This window comes from Bubalus kerabau, chromosome 2 (assembly GCF_029407905.1).
Source record: "Bubalus kerabau isolate K-KA32 ecotype Philippines breed swamp buffalo chromosome 2, PCC_UOA_SB_1v2, whole genome shotgun sequence".
In the NCBI taxonomy this organism is placed as follows: domain Eukaryota; kingdom Metazoa; phylum Chordata; class Mammalia; order Artiodactyla; family Bovidae; genus Bubalus; species Bubalus kerabau.
Window position 1 is genome coordinate 39,799,195 of NC_073625.1, and position 25,121 is coordinate 39,824,315.

A 25,121-nucleotide genomic window follows, 5' to 3' on the forward strand; every position below is an offset into this window, starting at 1 on the left:
CGAGGTCACCGCCTCCGAGAAGCCCTCCCTGGCTGCCTTCTCTAACCAGCACACTTCTACTCATGCTTCTCGCTACCTGACGTGACGCTGACATTCCTGTGCTGCCCATCCTCCTCATTAGGACACGGCCTCTGCATGTGTGGGGTGGGGGAAGACAGGAGTCACTGCCCACTTCTCTCCCGTCTCCCTGGGAATCAGAGGGGACCATGGGACACAACAGCTGCATGGAAATAGCTGCTAAATGAACCAACAGGAGGCGAGGTCAGGACGGTTTTACTCTTTTTAGCGATTTGTCTTACACTGAGCATGTGCTTGTCTCGTTTATGAAACTAGAAAATAAAGTTTAGAAAGAAAAAACTACTGGTTAATAGGGAACCTTTCATGCAAAGATGGAAGGATAGAATTGGTATGGACCTAACAGAAACAGAAGATACTAAGAAGTGGCAAGAATACAAAGAACCGAACAAAAAAGGTCTTATGGGCCCAGATAACCACAATGGTGTGCTCACTCACCTAGAGTCAGACATCAAGGACCGCAAAGTCAAGTGGGCCATAGGAAGCATTACTATGAACAAGCTAGTGGAGATGATGGAATTCCAGCTGAGCTATTTCAAATCCTAACAGATGATGCTATTAGAGAGTTGCACTCAACATGCCAGCAAATTTGGAAAACTCAGCAGTGGTCACACGACTGGAAAAGGTCAGTTTTCATTCTAGTCCCAAAGAGCAATGCCAAAGAATGTTCAAACTACCACACAATTGTGCTCATCTCACATGCTAGCAAGGTAATGCTCTAAATCCTTCAAGCTAGACTTTAACAGTACATGAATTGAGAACTTCCCAGATGTGCAAGCTGGATTTAGAGAAGGCAGAGGAATCAGAGATCAAAATGCCAACATCTGTTGGATTACAGAAAAAAAAAAGGAGAACTCCAGAAAAACATCTGCTTTACTGACTACGCCAAAGCCTTTGACTGTGTGGATCACAACTGGAAATTTCTTAAGGAGATGGGACTATCAGACCACGTTACCTGCCTCCTGAGAAACCTGTATGCAAGTCAAGAAGCAAGTTAGACCCAGACATGGAAAGACAGACTGGTTCCAAATTGGGAAAGGAGTACGTCAAGGCCGTATATTGTCACCCTGCTTATTTAACTTATATGCAGAGTACATCATTGGGCTGGATGAATCACACGCTGGATCGGGACTGCCGGGAGAAATATCAATAACCTGAGATATGCAGATGACACCACCCTAACAGCAGAAAGCAAAGAGGAACTAAAGAGCCTCTTGATGAAGGTGAAAGAGGACAGTGAAAAAGCTGGCTTAAAACTCAACATTCAAAAAACTAAGATCATGGCATCTGGTCACATCACTTCGTGACAAATAGACGGGGAAACAATGTAAACAGTGAAAGACTTTATTTCCTTGGGCTCAAAAATCACTGCAAATGGCGACTGAAATTAAAAGATGCTTGCTCCTTGGAAGAAAAGCTATAACCAATCTAAACGGTGTATTAAAAAGCAGAGACAACACTTTGCCAACAAAAGTCCATCTAGTCAAAGCTATGTTCTTCCAGTAGTCATGTATGGATGTGAGAGTTGAACCCTAAAGAAGGCTGAGAGCTGAAGAACTGATGCTTTCAAATTGTGTTGCTGGAGAAAACTCGTGAGAATCCCTTGGAGAGCAAGGAGATCAAACCAGTCAATCCTAAAGGAAATCAGTCCTAAATAATCACTGGAAGGACTGATGCTAAAGCTCCAATCCTTTGGCCACCTGATGCAAAGAGCCGACTCACTGGAAAAGACCCTGATGCTGGGAAAGACTGAGAGCAGGAGGAGCGGGCAAGAGAGGATGAGATGGTTGGATGGCATCACCGACTTGATGGACCCGAGGTTGAGCAACAACCTCTGAGAAATAGTGAAGGACAGGGAAACCTGGTGTGCTGCAGTCCATGGGGTCATGGAGAGTCAGACAGGACTGACTGAACAAATGACAACGACCTCAAAGGTTACTTTTTTAAAAATCAGGTTTCTCCCTCCATGCACTTTTCTACTAACATTTATTTTTGAGTCTCTTAGTAACTTGTTCTCACAAGCTCTACAGCACATCTTAGATACTACCAAGAGCAATGAGTAAAAGTAAACGGAAAGCATAAATTGAAAAATGACTTTTATTTCAAAATCAGGATTTGGAGAGGCACAGCTTGCTGTACAGACTGGGCTTTGCTGTTCCACGGTTTCAGCATCTCTCGACCGTCTAGGATGGCTGCAGGCGAAGTGCATTTACCTGTGCTGGGTTCCCAAAGAGGGGAAATGCCAGGTGGGCTGACTATGGACCTCCTAAAACATCGGTGGGTCCTGATTTTACATAACAAAACAAAGGGATAGGGTTAGGTTACCAGATAGTTAGGTCTTTTCCTGCCCTAAATTCAGTGACCTGTCTACTGAAGTGACATAAAACAAGGGGCATCCAGATGTCCTGACATTAGTACACTGAGAATATCTGACCCATTTCTGAGTCAGATGGAGCTATTCTAGGGTCCTCCCCGCACCCCATGACCCCACAGGGACCTGGATATGGGGTGAGTCCCAGTGGAGGGCGATCACTGCTCACAGTGTTGGGACTGTAAGATGCTTCACACTACCTGAAAGCAGATTTTTATTTTTACTTGATTTATGTTTGCACATCATTAAGTATTATTCAAAAGCTGAAATGAAAACCGAGAATGAGAATGTAAGGTTCAAGAACAGGAACTTCTTAATTACTATAACTCTGTATACCCACTGTTTTCTATTAACTTTAGATCTGACATCATTTTAAAATAAGTATTTTGAAAGCACATACTAATCATAAAGGAATATAAAGGTTGTCAAGTTTTATGTATTTTATAAATATATAATAAAGTTTTATATAAATGAGAAAGCTCAGATATAAAAATGATAATAATACACAGACTAAATTCTCTGAGATGATTCTAAGGAGTCTGAACCCAAGGAAAAAATACGCAAGACAACTATGTCCATTTCAATCCCTATGACTTCTCCACTTTAAAAACGTTTAAGATGGGGGAAAAAAAAGATGAAGGTTAAGATGATTTCAGGATTTAACAAAATAATAAAGAATAAACTTGGCTTCACTGAAATTTTAACCCAATCTTTGGTGGAGATGATTTAAGTTCATGATTTTTCGCTTTTGACTGCTGAAACCTATTTGTCCATACAATAAGAAAGTCAAAAAGTTTTCTATTCTTGTTCAGTTCAGTCGCTCAGTCGTGTCCAACTCTTTGTGACCCCATGAATTGCAGTATGCCAGGCCTCCCTGTCCATCACCAACTCCCGGAGTTCACCCAAACTCATGTCCACAGAGTCGGTGATGCCATCCAGCCATCTCATCCTCTGTCGCCTCCTCCTCCTCCTGCCCCCAATCCCGCCCAGCATCAGGGTCTTTTCCAATGAGTCAACTCTTCACATGAGGTGGCCAAAGTACTGGACTTTCAGCTTTAGCATCAGTCTTTCCAATGAACACCCAGGACTGATCTCCTTTAGAATGGACTGGTTGGATCTCCTTGCAGTCCAAGGGACTCTCAAGTCTTCTCCAACACCACACTTCAAAAGCATCAATTCTTCGGCACTCAGCTTTCTTCACCGTCCAACTCTCACATTCATACATGATCACTGGAAAAACCATAGCCTTGACTAGACGGACCTTTGTTGGCAAAGTAATGTCTCTGCTTTCGATATGCTATCTAGGTTGGTCATAACTTTCCTTCCAAGGAGTAAGCGTCTTTTAATTTCATGGCTGCAATCACCACCTGCAGTGATTTTGGAGCCCCCCAAAATAAAGTCTGACACTGTTTCCACTGTTTCCCCATCTATTTCCCATGAAGTGATGAGACCAGATGCCATAATCTTAGTTTTCTGAATGTTAGGCTTTAAGCCAACTTTTTCACTCTCCTCTTTCATCAAGGGGTTTTTTAGTTCCTCTTCACTTTCTGCCATAAGGGTGGTGTCATCTACATATCTGAGGTTATTGATATTTCTCCCGTTCTATTGTTGTTACTTTTGCTATAATGACATAGTCTGCTGCTGCTAAGTCACTTCAGTCGTGTCCGACTCTTAGCGACAACAAGGACTGCAGCCTACCAGGCTCCTCTGTCCATGGGATTTTCCAGGCAAGAGTACTGGAGTGGGGTGCCATTGCCTTCTCCGACATAGTCTGCTACCATGGTTTTAATTACAGATAGGAATAAATCTATTTAAATTATATATGCTTAAAGCAAATAAAAGTCTAAAAAGGTCTATTACAATGAACTACTTGCTTAAAGTATTAAATATTTCTCTACAGCTAACACCAGGTAGTTTTTTCAAAAATATTGATAACTTACTTTCATTTATGTTTTTATGTCTTTTCTTGACAAAATGCATGATTTACACTGCTATAATTTCCCTTCTAAAATAAACAGCCTCACTGTTATAAACAGATGCACGATTTACACTGCCTTAATTTCCCTTTTAAAGTAAACAGCCTCCCTGTTATAAACAGATCATTTTACAAGCTCTCCACTAGTGTGCGTCTTTGCTCAGTGATGCTGCAGTGAGAGGCTACAGTGAAACCAGGACAAACACCCTTTCAAGGCCATTCTTCACAAAAGATAGCACCTATAGGACTTAGAGAAATCTATTCATAACAGGCTTAAGCAAGGAACCTAGAAACTCCATAGGGCAGTAAGCTGTCTACTCCTCAAGAATAAAGAATTTACCATTGTAAATATCAAACATACATTCTTCAAAGTTTTTTTAAAAAGGGAAAAAAAGAAATATTTTGCTTATGAAAAAGCTGTGTTACGTGTGGCAGCTGGACGTCCTGCTGCCCATTCTGAGTGGAGAGACCTGTGAAAGGGGCTCACATACTTCCACTGCTGCCGTGGGCTGGGGCCCCCCTCGCCCCCGCAGGTCTGTCCTCAGCACAGCCACCTGCAGCGCTCGGTTTACCCTCACTGTGCGCTGCAGCGGACTCCGTCGTTTCAGGAGGAGCGCCTTCTTTCTGTGTGCTCTGGGGGTCAGTCCATTCTTCCGTCTCCTCCCTGCTTCCTTTCAGAGGGCTGCGGTCTCCCCGTGGTCCCTTCTGGGGGATGAGTTGGCTGGGAGTTTGCGGAGCGTCACCCCCAGCTGGGCGGACATCGCCCCCACCCTGGGCCTCGGCCCAAGAACAGGGGCCCAGGGTCCTGTCAGCAGCAGACGTGCCCCCCAAGGTCCCGCTGCCCAGCTCCGCGTCTGCCCCGGAGAGCGCAGGCTTCGCCGTGGAGCAGGTGCTGACGGCGGGCCTGGGGCTTCTGCCAATGAGGGAGAGGTCAGCCCTGTCCAGGAGGCTGGTCCTCTCGGTCTTGGAAAGGCTCCTCTGGCAGTGGAGCGCAGGGGGTCTGGAGGGCAGCTGCTCCGCGAGAAGCCCCTCCGAGACCCTCTCCTTGAGATTATCAGGAGAAAAGTAATCATCGTATGAGAACTCCTCGAGGGCCAGACTCTTGACAGCGGGCCTCCGCACAGACCGCAGGCTGCTCTCCGCCTTCCACAGCCGCAGTCGGGGAGCAGGGCGCTGCCCGAGGGACCGCCTCCTCTTCCGTCTCTCCTCCAAGCCTGGACAAGAGTTCTCCGGTGCCTTTTTTCTCTTGGCTGAGGAGCCCATGTGTTGTGCACAGCCTCTGGGACGGCCTTTTGTAGCAGAGGACACAGGAGACAAACGCCTCTTCCCGTCAGACGACCCCTGGGCCACTGGCTGCGATGGCTTCGAGATGGGGGTGACAACCCCACCCGCAGCCCCACTCTGCTGGGGGGTCTCTGCCTTGGGAGGACTGCTGGTGGATCTGCGAGGAGTCAAGAGATCCAGGGGACAGGGAGCTGCTAAGGGGCCAACGCTGCCTGTCTGCAACACCGGCGACGCAGCACACACATCACTTCCCCTTTCAGTGATGAACTCGCACAGTTTCCTCTCCTGAGTCCCACTTGCAGAGCCTCCACAGAAATCGTCAGCAGACACGGGAAGACCACCAGCAAAAGAGTCATCTGGAAAACATTAATGAAGAATTCACTTTTTAAGGGTTTAAATTAGTACAGAAGTACTTGTCAGTACAACAATACAACGATGCTCCCTGAGTGCAGCTCCTGGTGCAGAAGGGTCCTTTGCATTCCTGCCGGCATTCTCAAGCAGGAATGCCAGGCTCCCCACACTTCAGACAGGACGGGGTCAGGAGGCGGGAACGTGCTCTGGACATCCACCCGCCGGGTGCCTGGCTCCAGGAAGAGCACCCACAGCCAGTCATGGACCCTCGAGGAAGCCAGGACTCTAGATGGGAGGCCGCCGCGTCCAAGCTCCAGTGCGATGGACTCCACATCTGAGGCGACAGCAGGGTCTTAACCCAGCCACAGCATTAACGCTCTACTTAGAGGCAAAGAATGGAGATAGCCCCCAGGGAACAGGGGGAATCCCAGCAGGTGGATGGTGCTGTGTGTCCTGAAGTCCACAGCTGGAAACGCAGCACACATTTAGTTCTATTAATAGCAGCTGAATAAGCTCAGCTCACTTTTCAAAAGGCTGACAAGCAGTGTGACATGGCCTAGGAGTATAGATTCTGAAGCAGATGGCCTTGGTCGAAGCCTGGGTCAGCCAGATGGCAGGCCCTCGCACGAGCTGTCTGCCTTCACCATGGCCTGGTGTTCTCACTGGCCGAATGGGGACAACAGCGTCCACAGCACAGGGCTAACAGGAGAATCGGATGAGACAGAAACACGTGAGCAATCCCACAAGGAAACAAGGAAATTCCGTTTACAGTAGTCACTCGTTTCCAACTGACACGAAATAATGTGCATCAGGCATGAAGTAAAAAAGATGGGGATAATTCAAGACACATGGGCAAATAATTTTGACACAAAGAGATTAAAGACTAAACCACGCACAAAACGAAGCCTCTGTTTAACCCTAGTATCTTGGTTGTGCTTTGTTATTGTCACTGTGGTGGCTTTCAGAAGACAGTCCGCAGCAGTTTACAACTTTTGAATATATTCCTGCCAGGGAGCACTGCTATTTACATGGCCCTAACGGGGGCTGGTGACATGGTTTTAAGAAATGGAATATGACCAGAAAGACAACACCCATGAAAAATGATCATTTAGAGTGAAATAAGGACTTCCACATTTACAAAACCACGTCCATAATACAAAACTCTAATTTTACCAATTCTTTCCAACACTGCTTCTAATTAGAAAGCCTCTTTGTTTTTTATCTCCTGTAGTTTTTGTGATCTATACCTACTTCCTGACTTGTTCATACGTTCATTACACACTGTGTGAACCAACTCTCTCTTGGCTCTGTTGGTTCTCAGTACCGTAAGCTCACTGCATAGTTTAAACCACTGTATGCTTTAAACACACTACTTAAAGCTCACTGTATAGTTTAAACCACTGTATGGTTTAAATACAGTACTTTAAGCTCACTGTATAGTTTAAATTGCATGCAGATTGGTTCACGTACAATTTTTTTTTTAAATGAGCAGTTGATTCTGTACCAAGAAAGCAAGTATCTAGGAGAAAAAGCAGGGGAACCAAAAGCATGCTTATAAATCATATAATTTCTCATGGCTTAATTTTAGTACAGCATCTATTTTTTATAAATTACGACACTTAATTTCAGGGTGAAATTCACAAATTCTAGTTTTTAAATTGTTTTTCTCATTAGAAAAACGTTCAAACAGGAAAATCATATTACCAATCTTAAATATATCACAGAAAAGAAAATAATTTTACCTGAACACAAAGTATCATGTGAAAGGTTCAAAGATGCTTCACGCAGAAGGTTCACAGTGTTATCATCAGACTGTTCAATCATCTGGGAGGCTGAAAACACAATCACAACTCCTCATTAACACAGCTCTGAGCTCTGGGAGCAGATGAGGCCGACAGCAGGCCCACTTGTTCCGCTCTTGTACGACACACACAACTTACTCCTGGTACTTCCCATTCTAGACTTCAGCAGCACAATGAGCACACAAACTACGTCTTACTCAAGTCTACTGCTGATAATAGTCATTAAAATATAGTTTATACAAGTCATTCCATTAAAAAAAGGCATGAACCCCTAGGGTAATAAAATTTGGAAGGGATCTGGCGAGATGGCCACCTTGAACCTAAGCAGAAGCTCAACAGAGGCAAAGAGGGCGTTTCAGTCAGTCTCACTGCTCCATGGTCAAGGCCTTTTTTCACAATAATCACAGACAGCTGCCTCTGTGAGCAAAGCAGTGGTTCTCAACCAGGGGTTGCCTGGGCGCCCAGCAGACACCGCTAGACATCACGGGTTGGGTGGGGTGAACCGTGAGCGTGTTGCGGGCATCTAGCAGGCAGAAGCCAGGGATATTGCTGAGCGTTCTGTCAGGCACAGGACTCTGCAGCAGCAAAGAAAGACCCAGCCCCAAATGTGCAGCGTGCAGAGGCTGACAAAGCCTGGAGGTTTCATAGGGGACTTTCAGGTGACCAGTGACTTAACAAGCAAGACCATGGGTGTTATTTTCAAAGGCCATGCAGATCAGAAACAAAATTGATACCTTGGTCACACAGACAAAGACTTTTTGTTGAGGAGACTATAAAGGATACTTTTCTGAGAAAACAATTATAAAATGAGAATAAACCAAGATAAGGAAGGTAAGCACAGAGACAAAATTTTCAGTTGTTTTAAACTGTGCTGGAGGCAGTTATGCAGCACAATTAACACTGCAAAGCAATGGAGTAAAGTCTAAGGCAAATTACTCCACATACACATAAAGGCAAATACACAATTACTTGCTGAACCCATTTGGATATTCCCCTGGGACATTGGTAGTGTCCTACCTCAACAACCATTCCCATCTTCCTCTTACAACAGAACCAAATTTAATTAGTGTAAATACACATCCCAGTTAAGACTACACGTCAGTCTTGTCTGCCAGGCCCTGCAGACAACTTGGTTTTGTTTCCTACTTCCTAGGCTAAAACTACTGCGTTTCCTTAGCTATGTCATCCTGAATACCACTGGCCATTCTAAACTTAACTGGAAGATTAAATTAGACGTATGAAAACAAACACACAGACCTGTACTGTATTTTCTGCTTATCTAGAGTGCCTTTTTGCCTCTGCAGCTCTTGAGCCATAAACGGTTGCACTTAACTTGCAACCAGGAATGGCCACAGGACTGCGTCTGGCCAGCGGAACCCAGCAGTGGCAGCGGACAGAACCTGGTGGGGCTGCTCACAGGGAACTGGCCCCGAGGAAGGCAGGGCAGGAAGATGGGGCCCAGGCTCTTCAGAACACCCAGAACACAGACCTGCCTCCTCTTTTGTCAGGACAAAGAAACGCAACATGTTTATCTGTTATTGGCAGCCACAACTAACCTTAAAACCTTAACTGCCCTCTGCAATATGATATACAAACACAGATTCAGGACAGATGAAATAACTAACCTTAAACTGCAAGAGTAATAGAAGAAAATGTAACAGCTACAACAACTTTAAAACCTTGTGCAGGAGGAGTTCTACACATCACAGGAATCCTGAAGGCCAGAAGGAAAAGACAAACAGGTTTGTCTACCTTAAACATAACGTATCTGTTTCTTACAAGTCACCACATGTTAAATGATAAACAGCAGAGTCTGTGCATGTTATTCAACAGTCTATTTGCTGAGTGCCTCCTACTTAAGTACAAGTGCTCACACAAGAAGCTGGGAGAGAATCCTTGTAACACGTAATTAGCTCTTACAAATCAGAAAGAAAATAATACGTAATAGGCAGTTGTACAAAGATTCAGAGATAATGTCCAGAGCATAACATTTAAATGCAGTCAGTGGTATGAAGACTTTCAACCTCACTAGCAAACTCACTGGCGACCTCAGAAGCTAATTAAACAGAGAATGCAATGTTTCCATCTCAGATTGAGAGAGATGTGAAGACTAATGCCATCCAGTTTACCAAGGGTGAGACACTGAAGTTCTCATAAACGACTGGCAAAGGGTGAAATGGCACAAACTTTCTGAAGGGCAATCTGACAATATCTACCAAAACCTTTTAAGTCTGCCTTCGTGACTTAATATTATTGAAAATACATGAAATACACAGAAATGTATTCATGTAGAAGCATGTCCACTAGCATGTGGGCTATGAGAGCAAACGGTAGGGAGCAAGCTGGATGGCCAAAAAGGAAAATGACCACATACCATGCAGCTAAAAAAAAACAAACAAAAAACTGCAGCACTATCTCTAAAAACTAGAAAAATAGACAATGAAACATCTTAAAAAAAAAAGAGAGAGATATTCTACATCAAGATACTTCTAAATGAAAAAAGGTTTAAAGTAAGAGGTATGCCACAATCTAATTTAGGTAAAGAAAAATTACACCACTGCAAAGAAAAATACAGAAACCTAATCTTTTTCATGACTACATGGATGACCCACTGAAAAAGACCTGGAGAAACACAAAGCTCAGGTTGCCCAGGGGCAGAGGAGAATTAGGTGGGAATCAAGACGGAGGTTTATTACAAACAATACACTGGTCACTGTTTTATGAAAACATGCTTGTGTATTACTTAAAAAGTTAAGATAAAAGAAATAAAAGTAAAAGGTAAACTGAAGCATTAAACACTTAATCTAAAGCAAACTTCAGAAGAGGGGAACGATTAATTTTTTAAGAAAGAAAATTCCCAAATTTATTAAATAGCAAAGGTATACAACAAATAGGATTTTAAACCTGGAGAATACTAAAAACCCACTATATTCTTAAAAAATCAGAATAAAGCAAAAGATTTTCTGGAAGAAAGTATCAACAAAGTCTGCTCTGAAACAGTTAGAATCAAGAAACATCAGCTAAAATAATTATGTAAAAGAAAAAGCCCTTTCCACGATTGATTCACCTATTTCACAATTCTCCCTGTGTCAAGTGCCAACACTTACAGGTGGGGGAAAGGTTTTCCCGTTTCTCCTTCATCTCCTGCAGCCTCTTCTTCATTGCACTGTGGTGGCCCCTGTAGACTTTACCTGTCGGACTGTACACCAATGAGCCGTTAGACTCAAATGAGAGAACAGGAACGTTGGTACCTGAAAATAAATATCCGGTTTTAAGTTAAAAAATGCCTTCCTTCTTCAACAATGTTATTCCTTTAAGGACACCCTTGTCCCCCTTCCGCAGGTTTCCCCTTCCCTTCTGGCAGACACACAGAGACCCATGGGTGAACTTGGCGGCAAGAAGGGAGCTTGAGGGACCCCCGGGCCCTGCAGGGACGGGCTCGACATGAGCCACGCCGCGGGGAGGGGCGTGGCCTGGAGCACAGGAGGCGGCCGCAGGCACTGGGGAGAGAGACTTGATTTGTTGGGGAAAGGAAGGACTGAGCTGAGGACAAGGGATTCAGCCAGTTTTCTGCGTTATTGGGCATCGTGCGCAGGCTCAACACCTAGAGGAATGAACACTTTCTATTTCTATGCTAAGCATTATAGTTTAACAAAACTGCTTATCTGTATCAGTGATGTGTCAAGATTGGTCTGAAACAATGAATTGAGAGACCAGTGAAAAAAGTAAAAAAGAGAAATACTAAGAACACATGAAGTACTTCAAAGTCTGATATGATCTTTGAAAGTATTTTTCTAAATCATTACAAGAATGTATCATCTAACATCTGACTACTCTGGATAACAAAATAAAAACACCAAGTCCTGGGTAAAAATACAGACAGACAGACAGATACACACACACACACACACACACACACACATAACTAAGAAATAAAAATGGATTCATTCCAATAGAGTTAATCAAAGACCACATCTTTAATAATCATCCCTGGGGGAAAAATAGTTCCATTAATCTGGTGAACGGTCAGTTCAACAGTGTGGCCCAATGATGACTGTGGTCAGGTTTCCTGCAGTGACTTGTGTCTCTAACCTGTGAGGCTAAAACTGTATCCCTCAGCCACGTGCCTCAGGATGCAGGAGTCCGCCAGCAAACGAGGCCACAAGCACAGACACGAGCACCAAGGACATCCTGGTCTCTCAGCTTACCCAGAGAGGTTTTCTGCTGTTGCAGCTCTTTAGCCATTTTCTCAAATTTCCTTTGCAGTCTTTTATCGTTTTCTGGTGTTCTGGGAATAAAATCTTTGGGCTGCATACACTTGCGCTGCACAAGAAGAACATAAAAATTAACACCGCACTGCAATTGCGCAAGACAGGAAAAGAAACCTTTCACACACACTGCTGTTACCTTTTGTAATATCAATAATAAAACCTTCTTAGAGAGGTACTTCTTGCACTATATGTGAATTTGTAGTATTTATTCTTTCTACAACTGTGAGAACATGAACAGAATTTTAAGACTGAATAAAGCACTACATGGGCCTTTTCAGGTGGCTCAGTAGTACAGAATCTGCCTGTCAAAGCAGGAGACTTGGGTTCCATCCCTGGGTTGGGAAGATCCCCTGGAGGAGGAAATGGCAATCCACTCCAGTATTCTTGCCTGGGAAGTCCCATGGACAGAGAAGCATCGCTGGCTACAGTCCCTAGGGTCGCAAAGAGTCGGACATGAGTGAGCAGCTGAGCACCTAGGCAAAGAGCTATATGCTAAATAGCTACATTTTCTGAGGCATTTTCAGGGTCTTTGCATCGTTTCCACGAGAATTCTTAAAATTAGTCTCTTTTTCCTAACTTTTGCTTCTTTTAGTTATCCACTCCCACTGCCCCCCACCCCAAAAAAAATCATGACATGGTAAAATGACACAAAAGGAATTATTTTATAACTACCAAAGAAGAGAACCATTATTTAATCTTGTCTTACTGTCGTTAAGTCAAACTCCATCCGGCCAGTAACTACACACCCGAAATGCAACAAACGAGGAAGCCCGGGGCTCATATCCAAGGAGGTCACTTCTCAGCCCAATGTGCTCATGTGAATCCCAGTCTAATCCTTCTTGTCCCAATCTACAGGAAGAACTTCTTAGCATTCAAGGCTGGTGCTACACTGTGCTCTCAATTGGCACCCTGCTCAATTCCTTAATAACTCACTCATTCATCATTTAATAAAAAGGTTACTATGTCAGACACTGGTCTTAAAACAAAGAAAGATTCTTGCCATCAAGGAGCTTATTCTCTGAAGGAATGACAGAAAATATACATAACAAATGAATCAAATAGCATGAGTGTCAGGCCTGCACTGTTTCTGACAAAGTACCCGCGTAGAATCCAGGTCCTGACCAGCAGTCGGCTTTGTGACTCTGGGCCCCTGGCGGTGGAAGCGGCCAGCACCGCGCTTTCCAGGGTCGCAGCGACAATGTGGGCAGGCGACCAGCAGAACGTAGAGACGCCAGGTGCCGCAGGTCTGGAAGCACTGTCACCCACGAGGGGCCCTGTGCTTCCGTGAGACCAACTGCCCCTAGCTTTACAGTACGTTAGAAGGGCTAAGTGCTGCAAGAAGGAAAAAGGCAGGGGAGGGTCAGGACGCTGGACAGTGGGAAGGACCCGCCTCTGTAAACAGGAGTCAGAGGGCTGTTCCCTGAGGTGCCCCCACGGGACTCAGAGAACCTCCTGCGGGCGGATGAGGGAAGCGTATTCAGACAGAGGAACAGACGGTGCGATAGCTCTAACAAGTGCACCCAGTGAGTGTGAAGCACAGCGAGCAGGAGGCTCACGCCGGCAGCAGGGAGGGAGCTTAGCAGAGCCTCCCCAGAGGCCATAACAGGCCTGGAGTCAGACTCAAGCTGCATCTGCCCTTGGGAGGGGGAGCAAAGGGAATGCCTTTAGGGACGAATAAATCCTTAAGTGGCAAAGGGTGTGAGCAGACATTATTAATGCTTCAGATTAGGAAAGATTTAACAGATGAGTAATATTCAGCACAGGTCAGCGTCACAAAATAAGCACCCTTGTACACTATTGGCGGAACTGTGTAAGTCCACTTCTAGATATTACACTTGGAGAAATAAACTCACCCAGGTTACATGAACCATATAATTAGTAAAAATCATCAATGATCTAAGGGTGCCTGAACCCAAGAGATGTTCATGCTATTTAACACAAAGCAGAAGACAGTGGAGCCACATACACACACTGACATGAGAACACACGGTCTAAGCGAGGAAGAAAAAGTAACCCACCAAGCAGTACATCTAATGTAGTAGAGCCTGGCTCACAGAAAACCTATGCGCGCGCACACACGTGTGAAACACACATGTACCAAAGATCATACAACCTACAAGAACCCAAATCAAACTGAAAACTATTTTTTGAGGAAAGGGAAATTAGGAGAAATCTGCCTGATCTGAGTTTACTCAATGAATGTAATGAAAATGTGCTTTTATTGCCAATGTTTAATATAAACACTTGTTTTTATTTATTTTATTTATTTTTTAAACACTTCTTTTTAAAACAGCAGACACAGCTACTGCGGGTCTACCACAGAGTCACTACCGTCCAACGCGATCTGGACAGACACTGAAGTTTTCAGCCCTGCGTGAGCGTGTTCCAGGTTGTCTGAGAAGAAATGTGAAAGAGATACAGGATTTACCGTTTTCAGAAACCGTGGGGATATCCATGGGAATGTCTCCCCTAGTCTACAGGAAATGTATAGCCCTCCTCTGCCTGACTCAGTTTGGAGTCTGCTAATCTCTCCAACAGGGATTCTCACATGACAACAAACTGACATTTCACAGTCAACGGTTCACTCTCAGATGCAGAAATCAATTAAAACTTTTAAATGATAAAGTGAAACAGATCAAGTGTATTTCACTACAGACACAACTGAATCCTGAAGTCATTACCAGAGCACCTGTGCGGGTGCTGGTCTCTGGGCAACTGTCAGTTCTCCTATAGCCAAACAGTCTCTTCTATTTCTTACAAACTCCATCAAAGCACTCCTGGGATGAAATATCTATAACCCATTAAACAATGCTGTGTGAGAAGAACATTATCACCAACAGCAATTCTTAAAGACAATGCAAATACATTTCAGAAAGTTTTTATTTTCTAGGAATAAAAAATGAATAAACCTGTAACTGCCATGGTCCACACTAAAGTCACATACTTACTTTTTTTTTAAGCAGGCTTGGTAGGTGTTGGTTAGTGTTGGCTGCAGGGAACAGCGACTCATCAATGTGCACTCCAGCTACCCTGCATCTGCGGAAGATGGGGGTAATGAGCATGTTCCTGTGAGAGTCACACAACATTAAATCTGCACACGTGTCAGTCAGCAGTGGGAGAAGCCCTGCACGGGCCATTGTGACACAATCCTTTAAAATAAGTGCATTTGTTACTGAACACAAAAGGCTATACAAATTCAACTTGCCAAAACCTTCTCTAACATGGTGTTTAAGAATGGAAGTGAGAAAGCAGCTACAGGAAGTGCAATTTTTATGCAACAAGTTTAGACTTGCAACAACACTTCAAAAAGATCAGTGCCTGGCACTCATAAAGGCAGAAACACATGCCATTAAACGCATAATTTAAGAGTAGACAGGCCATAAAATGAATAACCTAGAGCTGGAAGGTCCTACAGAAACAGGCTAGAAAGCTTGCCTTTCCTTCAAAACCGCATCCCCCTCCTGTATGTCTGTCAAGGCATCGCTGCCACCTGGTGCCCCAGGTCTGGGCCCTGGCCACCCTGGCAGAGCGGCCACCCCGGTCCCGGCCACCCCCGGGCCGAGCAGCCACCCCGGTCCCAGCGGCCACATTGGTCCCAGCGCCCACCCTGGTCCTGGCCACCCCAGTCCCAGCGGCCTGCTCCCTCAACTCGTCCAGCGTCCCATCTGCCACTCCTCCTGCGTCACCCCCTCACCCCTCGCCTGCAGAGGGGATCCCCCCACCACTACCTACTTCTGATCATTCATCTGCTCAAATCTAAACAACTACAACGATTTTCCAAATGATTTCCTTCCCTATGGTTTCTCCTCTCCTGGTTTTATGTAATACTGAAATTTTAATCTTAAAACATTTTATCCATCTTTCCATATTCCAGATCAAACACCTTCTATCACTCTTGTGTTTACATAATTATGTCACCGATCTGCTAAGTCTTTTTAAAATAAGGCCCCAATCAACTCCGACTGTAGTTCACAAGACTATTACTCTGTTCAATATTAATATGCAAATAACAGCTGAAAATAGAATACAGTGGAATAAAAAAAATGAGGCAAATGTATCCATGGCTATACAGAAAGGTCTCTAAAATAAGGATGAAAAGGCAATTTTAAGAGTGTGTGTTTGTGTATGGTATTATACAGTTAAGCATTTCTCACTTGAAAAAATTTTGAGGGGTGACACACCAAACTGACAATTTGTTGTAGTCACTAAGCTGTGTCCGACTCTTCTGTGACCTCATGGACTGTAGCCTCCCAGGCTCCTCTGTCCATGGGGTTCTCCAGGCAAGAATACTGGAGTGGGTGGCATTCCCTTCTCCAGGGGATCTTCCCAACTCAGAGATCGAACCTGCATCTCCTGCACTGGCAGGCAGATTCTTTACCACTGAGCCACCAGGTAGAGCCCTCACCAGTTACAAATCTCGAAGTGTGACTTGAGGGCAAAACTGTTTCCATAAGAACGCCTCCTGCCTTGCCATTTCTGCTCCTCACCTTCACAAGCACACAACACATAAAGCTAACCAGCTTTACGTCCTGCCCACATCAGGTGTAGACGCAGACAGGCAAAGGACCTAGGAAGGTGCCAGTTTTACCTCCAGCACAGCTCACCAGCTCCACCTGCTCAGGAGGAATGTCACCCATTTCCCACTGTTACAGGCAACAAAATAGACAAAAACAGGTGGCAGGGAAGCACCCAAAGAGAAGACGTGATGAGACCTGGGATCATCCTATTGACATGAACAGGCGGTAAGGTCAGGACCAGAGTGCCGTGTGGCTCAGCCAGGCCTGAGAGCCTCCTCCAGCCGGTAGGGAGCAGCGCCTTTCCTCCTACTCAACAACCAAGGAAACTGAGGCTCACAGGAAACCATTGGCAGAGTTCACAAAACCACAAATCTCCTCCCCTGTCAGCAGCCCGGGAGGCTCGCTCCAGCGGGCAGAGGTGCGCCTGACCCCAGAGTTGTCCCCACGAGGCAGGACGGAGCCCGCTGTAGACACACTGCCTCAAGGCGCTGGGGGTGAGCCCGGATCCGCCAGCGACGCAAGCACCCCCTGCGCGCACGTGCTGCGGAACACACTGGTGCCTCTACATCAAAACCACGTTCATCAGGCGCTCAAGCACAGTCTACTGCGTAAACAGAAAACACTCACCAGCTGGATTTCTGCTTTTCTTCAGCAAAGGACAACAATGACACCAACTCCCCACCTAGTGATTAAGAAGAGAAGTGTTGGCTGCAGCTGCCCTCGGAGCCCTGGGATCGGCCCAGGTCCCCCAACAAGTCCTGCTCCGGACCCAGCGAGGCCAGCCGGACCACAGCACGGCCCCAATAGTTGCTGGGGACCCCCACGCCCCGCACCCTCACAACTAGTCGGCAAGTCATAATGCACAAGGACCTGAATCCCTGCACAGAAGGGCTGGGTGCTGAGGGGGGACCACAAGCAGGTCCTGAGGCAAGGACGGGGCGGAGCGTCTCCAGACTGCAAGCGCAGTCCTGATAGAGGGACTCGGCTCCCGCCCCCACCAGCGACTCAGGGAGGGGGCATGGGGCAGCACGTGGAGTGAGCCTCGACCACCAGCCCCAGTGGGGGTGTGGCCAGTCTGGGGCAGCACCGTGCCTGTGGCTGGGTCTGCAGTCCAGGCTACTTTCCAGGAGTGATCAGAGAGCCAGGGTTTGAACACGGACGAAAGGAAAGAGAAGTTTTCTAACTGTGTCTGAGGGAGGGGTACTCAAGGGAAACACCACCAGTGACAGAGGAGTGCCCAGAGGCCGGCTTGGTGGTCCGGCATCCCACGCTGTGCCTGCGCGTGCGCACCTAGCAGCAAAGGCCCTCTCCCGTGAGCTCTACACTCCAGATGCACCCAGGCCAGCCCGCCAGCCAGCTCTGGCCTTCTCCTGGGAGGCAGCCCTTTATTATGGTCACTCCTGCTCACTGATCTTCAGACTAGAGGATGTGTGTGCCTGGGAGACATGAAAACTTTTTAAACAGTAAGCAGACAGGGAGAGTTTGATGCAGTAAACTGCAATCCCTGCCTTCCATCAGCTCCTGCTGCAGCCCGACCTCAGGCCTACAACCCCTGAGGCTCTGCCTCTCTCCGCTGCTCCCCCTCACCCTGCCAGGCCATGCTGATCCCCTGGACTCCCCACCAGAAGCCCCGACACCCCACCCCTCATCCCAGGGCCTTTGAAATTGCCCTTAAAAGGCTGACCGACTCCAACCGAACTGCATCAGGGCATACACTGGAGAAAAAAAGCTTCTGGCACAACAAAAGGAGGGACAATGGACCCACAAGTCCGATGACTCTCCTCCTTAATTTAGTGAATCCTAGGACACCCCACTCCAGTACTCTTGCCTGGAAAATCCATGGACGGAGGAGCCTGGTAGGCTGCAATCCATGGGGTCGCTAAACTTGTCGGACACGACGGAGCGACTTCACTTTCACTTTTTACTTTCAGGCATTGGAGAAGGAAAGGGCAACCCACTCCAGTATTCTTGTCTGGAGAATCCCAGGGACACAGGAGCCTAATGGACTGCCGCCTATGAGGTCACATAGAGTCGGACACGACTGAAGAGACTTAGCAGCAGCAGCAGGACACCTGCCTGGGCCCATCACACATATTTCTGTCAAGAGTGAATCTTTAAATGAGGTGCTCTGGCCAGGGCTTAGACACACTGCAGAGAGGGGAGGGGACCACCCTGCCTTTTCAGTCCCCCAAATGCAGCAGCGAGGACTGAGGGGGACCCAGGATAGCAAAGCAAGTGTGACTATGGAGTGGCCTTGCCCCCCACACGTGAAATGACAAAACTGCTGAGCAATCTCGATGCCCACGTAGGAGGTGTCATGAGCTGGCAGGAAAGGCATCTTTGGGCTGGAAGGGCAGGTCCCCATGGGAACTTACTGACGGACATACACAGATGCTATGGAAATAAACACATGGCACGGATACACATCCGTATCACTAACTCTGCCCCGAGAAGGTGCAGGAGCAGCAGCCCGTGGCGATGAGCATGCCCAACTCCCCTCAGATTTTAGGTCCAAATACTATTTTCCATTAAAAGGAACCAGGGCTCCTTGGAGAAAAGGCTGAATCCGGGGCTGGGAAAGAGAAAGTACAAGCGGAGCCTGAACTAAACTGTGCCAGAAGAAAACAGAAGTGTCCAGAGAATGACAGAGAAATGATAAGTGAAGACAAGTCACCGTGAACGGGCTACCACTGGCCATTGGGGGACAATTCAAACCTTAAAAGGTATGCTGCAAGGAATGAGATATGATCCTCTGGATAGAATACACACACAGACACAGTGTGAGGAGGGACAGTTATTTGCACAGTTGGAAAGTACTTCCCTCAAAAGCCGAGTGGGTGAACTTGCCCCAGGGGAGTGGCCTGGGAGGCGCCGCCGCCACAGAGAGGACCTGTCAGCACCCCCAAGCTGACCCTCAGACCCCAGACCGCCTCAGTGGAGACACCCGGCAAGCCTAACTCAGCGCCAGGAGGCTGCTGTTGCATCTCCTCGTCTTTCTCCCCTTGAGCCCTTCTAGATACTATGGGGGTTTCTGGGGTGAAGCCAACAGCTGTCAGGTGTGTGGCTGGTGAGATCAGTGTGGATGGCCATGGTGTGGCTGTGCAAGGACGTGTGCACATCTGTAGGAAACAAACGCAGGGGCGGGGGGCAGGCCCTCAAATGCACAACAGCAGTGCCTGAGAACTGCGCCCCCAGCTATCTGACTGTTTGTGACTGTTAAAAAAAATCTAACTTTCTGATCATGCGTCTGTGCAAGTTAAGTCACTTCAGTTCTGTCTCTGTGACACTATGGACTGTAAGCCCACCAGGCTCCTCTGTCCATGGGATTCTCCAGGCAAGAATACTGGAGTGGGCAGCCATTCCCTTCTCCGGGATCTTTCTGACCCGGGGTGGAACCCTCCTCTCTTACATCTCCTGCACTGCCAGGCAGGCTCTTTACCACTAGTACCACCTGGGGAGTCAACCTTCTCCAACTGAACTGAGGTGACCGTCAAGCATGGCCTTCCCTCTTTCATCTTCTTCCTTAAACATGGAAATGTGGGTGCCCATAGGAAATGTCAGAATTCTATCAACTGCAGTTACACAGCTGTCTGCTCTTACAAAGAACACACCCAAAGTAACCCAACAAAACGGGGTTCTAGTGACATCTAGTGACCTTATATATTTCATGAAAGATCACATTCTCAGTGGAAAACACGAGCAATGGCCTGGAGAGGCAGTTAATGAAACAAACACACGACACATAAAATGAAGGTCATTGGCTGTTACCTCCAAATTTTGTCAAAGAAGTTCAGCCTCACTAAAAATCAAGGAAATGCAAATGAAATCAAATGTATCATTTCACCTACAAAGTAGGAAAGATTTCAGGGAATGCAACTTGATAGCATCTATCAAAAGTTTAAATATGTAATAAGCCCTCTAAACCCAAAAGTCCATTTTCGGAATTTAAACCTATGGAAATTCCAACAACACAAGAGACAACTCTACACATGGTCATCACCACCTGGTCAATACCAAAATCTGATTGACTATGTTCTTTGCAGTTGAAGATGGAGAAGCTCTACACAGTCAGCAAAAACAAGACCAGGAGCTGGCTGTGGCTCAGATCATGAGTTCCTTATTGCAAAATTCAGGCTTAAATTGAAGAAAGTAGGGAAAACCACTAGAGCACTCAGATATTGTGTTAGTTGCTAAGCTGTGTCTGACTCTTTGCCACTCAGGTATGACCTAAATCAAATTCAGTATGATTATACAGTGGAGATGATGAAAAGACTCAAGGGATTAGATGTGGTAGACAAAGAACCTGAAGAACTATGGATGGAGGTTTGTAACACTGTACACAAGGTATACCCAAACCATCCCCAAGAAAAAGAAATGCAAGAAGGCAAATGGTTGTCTGAGGAGGCCTTACAAATGGTTGAGAAAAAGAAGAGAAGGGAAAGGTAAAGGAGAAAGGGAAAGATAAACCATATATACCTAAATAAATGCAGAGTTTCAAAGAACAGCAAGGAGAGGTAAGAAAGCCTTCTTAAGTGAACAATGCAAAGAAAGAGGAAAACACCAGAACGGGAAAGACTAGAGATGTCTTCAAGAAAATCAATGCCAAGGGAACCCCTCATGCAAGGATAGGTACTATAGACAGCAACAGCAAGGACCTAATAGAAGCAGAAAAGATTAAGAAGAGGCAGTGAGAATACACAGAAAAACTATACCAAAAAGGTCTTAATGACCCAGATAACCATGATGGTGTGGTCACTCACCTAGAGCCAGACATTCTGGAGTATGAAGTCCAGTGGGCCTTAGGAAGCATTACTATGAACACAGCTAACAGAGGTGATGGAATTCCAGCTGAGCTATTTCAAATCCTAAAAGATGATGCTGTGAAAGTACTGAACTCAATATGCCAGCAAATTTGGAAAACTCAGCAGTGGCCAAAAGACTGGAAAAGGTCAGTTTTCATTCCAATCCCAAAGAAAGGCAATGCCAAAGAATGTACCAAACCACCACACAATTGCACTCATTTCACATGCTAGCAAAGTAATGCTCAAAATCCTTCCAGCTAGGCTTCAGCAGTACATGAACCAAACACTTCCAGATATACAAGCTGGATTTAGAAAAAGCAGAGGAACCAGAGATCAAATTGCCAACAACATTTGCTGGATCATAGAGAAAGCAAAAGAATTCCAGAAAAATAGGTACTTCAGTGACCAGGCTAAAGCCTTTGATTGTGTGGATCACAACAAACTGTGGAAAATCCTTAAAGAAATGGGAATACCAGGCCACCTTACATCTCCTGAGAAACCTGTACGCAGGTCAAGAAGCAACAGTTAGAACTAGACATGGAACAATGGACTGGTTCCAAATCGGGAAAGGAGTACATCAAGGCTGTATACTGTCACCCTGTTTATTTACCTTATATGCAGCACACATCGTGAGAAACGCTGGGCTGGATGAAACACAAGCTGGAATCAAGACTGTGGGAGAAATATCAATAACCTCAGATATGCAGATGATAGACACCACTCTAATGACAGAAAGTAAAGAGGAAATAAAGAGCCTCTTGATGAGGGTGAAAGAGGCGAGTGAAAAAACTGGCTTAAAACACAACATTCAGAAAACTAAGATCATGGCATCGGGTCCCATCACTTCATGGCAGACAGGAGAGAAAATGGAACCAGTGACAGATTTTATTTTCTTGAGCTCCAAAATCACTGTGGATGGTGACTGCAGTCATGAAATTAAAAGGCACTTGCTCCTTGGAAGGAAAGCTATGACAAACCTAGAGAGCATATTAAGCAGCAGAGACATCAATTTGCTGACAAAGGTTGTATAGTCAAAGCTACAGTTTTTCCAGTAGTCATATACAGACATGAGAGTTGGACCACAAAAACGGCTGAGCACCAAAGAATTGATGCTTTAGAACTGTGGTGCTAGAGAAGACTCCTGAGAGTCCCTTGGACAGAAGGAAGATCAAACAAGTCAATCCTAAAGGAAATCAACCCTCAATATTCATTGCGAAGACTGATGCTGAAGCTGAAGCTCCAGTACTTTGACCACCTGATGTGAAGAACCAACTCATTGGAACAGACCCTGCTGCTGGGAAAGACTGAGGGCAGGAGGATGAGAAGGCAACAGAGGATAAGATAGTTGGATGGCATCATAAACTCAACAGACATGAGTTTGAGCAAACTCCAGGAGATAGTGGATGACAGAGAAGCCTGGCGTGCTGTAGTCCACGGGGTTGCAAAGAGTCGGGCACAACTTACTGACTGAACACCAACCACAAACAGATTATACCTCTGCAAGAAAGTAACACACACAAAGGTTCAATGCTGTACTGTTTCTGACTGTAAAGAAAAAGAAAATGGAAACCTTCATATTCACTAACAGGAGACAGGCTGCATAAGCTGCTGGTTATGTGTTGTGCTCAGTCACGTTTGACTCTTTGTGGCCCCATGGACTGTAGCCCACAAGGCTGCTTTGTCCATGCAATTTCCCTGCAAGAATACTGGAGCGGGTCGCCATTTCCTTCTCCAAGGGTATCTTCCTGACCCAGGAATCAAACCCACATCTCATGTCTCCTGCTTTGGCAGGCAGATTCTTTATCACTGTGCTACCTGGGAAGGCCAAGTCACTGGGTAATCCACTATAAAAGACCATATGTATGTTTTAAAAAATGATATATTACATAAAAATGTGGAAAAACATTCGTAACTAAAAATGCATGAGTGCTCAGTAATGGGCACCTGCTATCCTTCTGCCCAAAGGAACTGGAATAAAGAGCTGGGGCAGATAAGGCCACCAGCAAATGATGCTAGGATACAGGAAGCAAAGAACCAGAGAGGGGAACCTCAGGTTCTGAAGACACAAGCCCAAGTCTCTGGCTGATCCCTGACCTATGTGTCCACAAAGCAAACAAGTCAGCCTGCAGCTAAAGCCTGAAGAACTGAATGAATCCAAGCAAATACCCAGCACAGGTCTTAAAATGACAGTCCAAAGTTTACAGCTAAATAAATCACCTGCCTCCTAAAACAAAATCAGCACCCTCTGGAGTTAACAGTAAAGAACCCAGAGTCTACATAACACTTACCATGTCCAAAATACAATTCAAAGTCCTGTTACAGAAGAGTCAAGAAAATGTGACACATTCTCAAGGAACAAAGAAGAGAAACCAACAGCCACCAACCTCAAGATGCTGAAATGATCAGACAAGGAATGTCTATAACTATCTTCTGCTACAGAATGGAAAATACATGTGTAATGAAAGACAAGAAAAGCAGAGATAGGAAATCTCAGCTAAGAAACAAATCAGCAAACATAAGAAAGAACCAAGTGGAAATGTTAGAATTGAAAAATATCTGAAATGCATTTAGTAAATAGACTTAATGATAGGATGGAACTGATAAGAGAAAAGAGTCAATGAAACTTGTGGGAAAATTTCAAAAGCTGTATTACACAGGAGAGATTGGCAAATGACAGCCTACAGGCCACCTGGCCCATGACCAGGTTTTGTTACAAAGTTTTATTTTTTACACTCATTTGTTTGCTCTTATCCAGGGCTCTTCCCACACCAGGGCAGGGAGCAGTTGAATATAGACCACAAAGCCTAAAATATTTACTATCTGGCTCTTTACAAGAAAGCTTAGCCAATTCCTGATATCCAGCTAATTCAAGTAGTACCAGAAAAAGAGGCACAAGAGACATTTGATAAAACAGCCCAAATTTATCATGCTCTTTGATGAAATATATAACCTTATATCATTAAAAAAAAACTCAGCAAAATCTTCACAGAATAAATCTAAAGGCACCAACCACATCCAGACCCTTAAACTTCTGAAAACCAAAGATGAGAAACCCTTGAAAGAAGCCACACAAAAAGACACAGTACTCACAGTGGAGAAATTATTTGCATGACTACAGGCTTCTTATGAGGACAGAGACTCAGGGGAAACACCTTTTAAGCAGTGGAAAACAGAAGCAAAAAACAAAAACACTGTCAACCTAGAATTGTATAACCATTGAGAACATTATTCACAAACAAACAGGGACATCTTCAGATACAGAAAACCGCAGAAATCTGTTGTTACCTGATAAAAAGAAATGTCAGACTGCCAGGATTAAAGGGAGAAATAAATAATTTAACAGAAACACTTGGTGAATGCAACACCCCAATCAATAACGGATAGAACAATTAAACAGATCAAGAAAGACAAAATAACACTTCAGTTCAGTCTCTCAGTCGTGTCTGACTCTTTGCGACTCCATGGACTGCAGCATGCCAGGCTTCCCTGTCCGTCACCAACTCCCGGAGCTTACTCAAACTCATGTCCATCAAGTCGGTGATGTCATCCAACCATCCCATCCTCTGTAATCCCCTTCTCCTCCTGCCTTCAATCTTTCCCAACATCAGGGTCTTTTCCATCGAGTCAGTTCTTCACATCTGGTGGCCAAAGTATTGGAGCTTCAGTATCAGTC

The 25,121-nt window shown here is 45.4% G+C and overlaps 1 protein-coding gene and 1 long non-coding RNA gene across 18 annotated transcripts in view; both read right to left on the bottom strand.

Annotated features, from left to right (window-relative positions):
- The window catches only part of MCPH1 (microcephalin 1), a 229,870-nt gene that overhangs the window by 192,150 nt on the left and 12,599 nt on the right, over positions 1 to 25,121 (bottom strand). For 16 of the 17 annotated variants that reach the window (XM_055567551.1, XM_055567550.1, XM_055567566.1 and 13 more), the window contains exons 4-8: positions 15,078 to 15,165; positions 12,067 to 12,181; positions 10,966 to 11,109; positions 7,799 to 7,888; positions 4,913 to 6,061 (exon numbers count right to left, since the gene is read on the bottom strand). In XM_055567551.1, the coding sequence (XP_055423526.1) occupies positions 4,913 to 6,061; positions 7,799 to 7,888; positions 10,966 to 11,109; positions 12,067 to 12,181; positions 15,078 to 15,165 (1,586 nt within the window). Of the gene's footprint in view, positions 1 to 4,912; positions 6,062 to 7,798; positions 7,889 to 10,965; positions 11,110 to 12,066; positions 12,182 to 15,077; positions 15,166 to 17,273; positions 17,329 to 25,121 lie in introns of all 17 variants that reach the window. The other variant, XM_055567562.1, reaches the window with a different exon arrangement.
- On the bottom strand, positions 2,155 to 4,906 carry LOC129643254 (uncharacterized). The gene is made up of 2 exons (XR_008710192.1): positions 2,573 to 4,906; positions 2,155 to 2,359 (listed from the first exon to the last, which is right to left on the bottom strand). It is a non-coding gene; the product is annotated as an uncharacterized LOC129643254 (long non-coding RNA).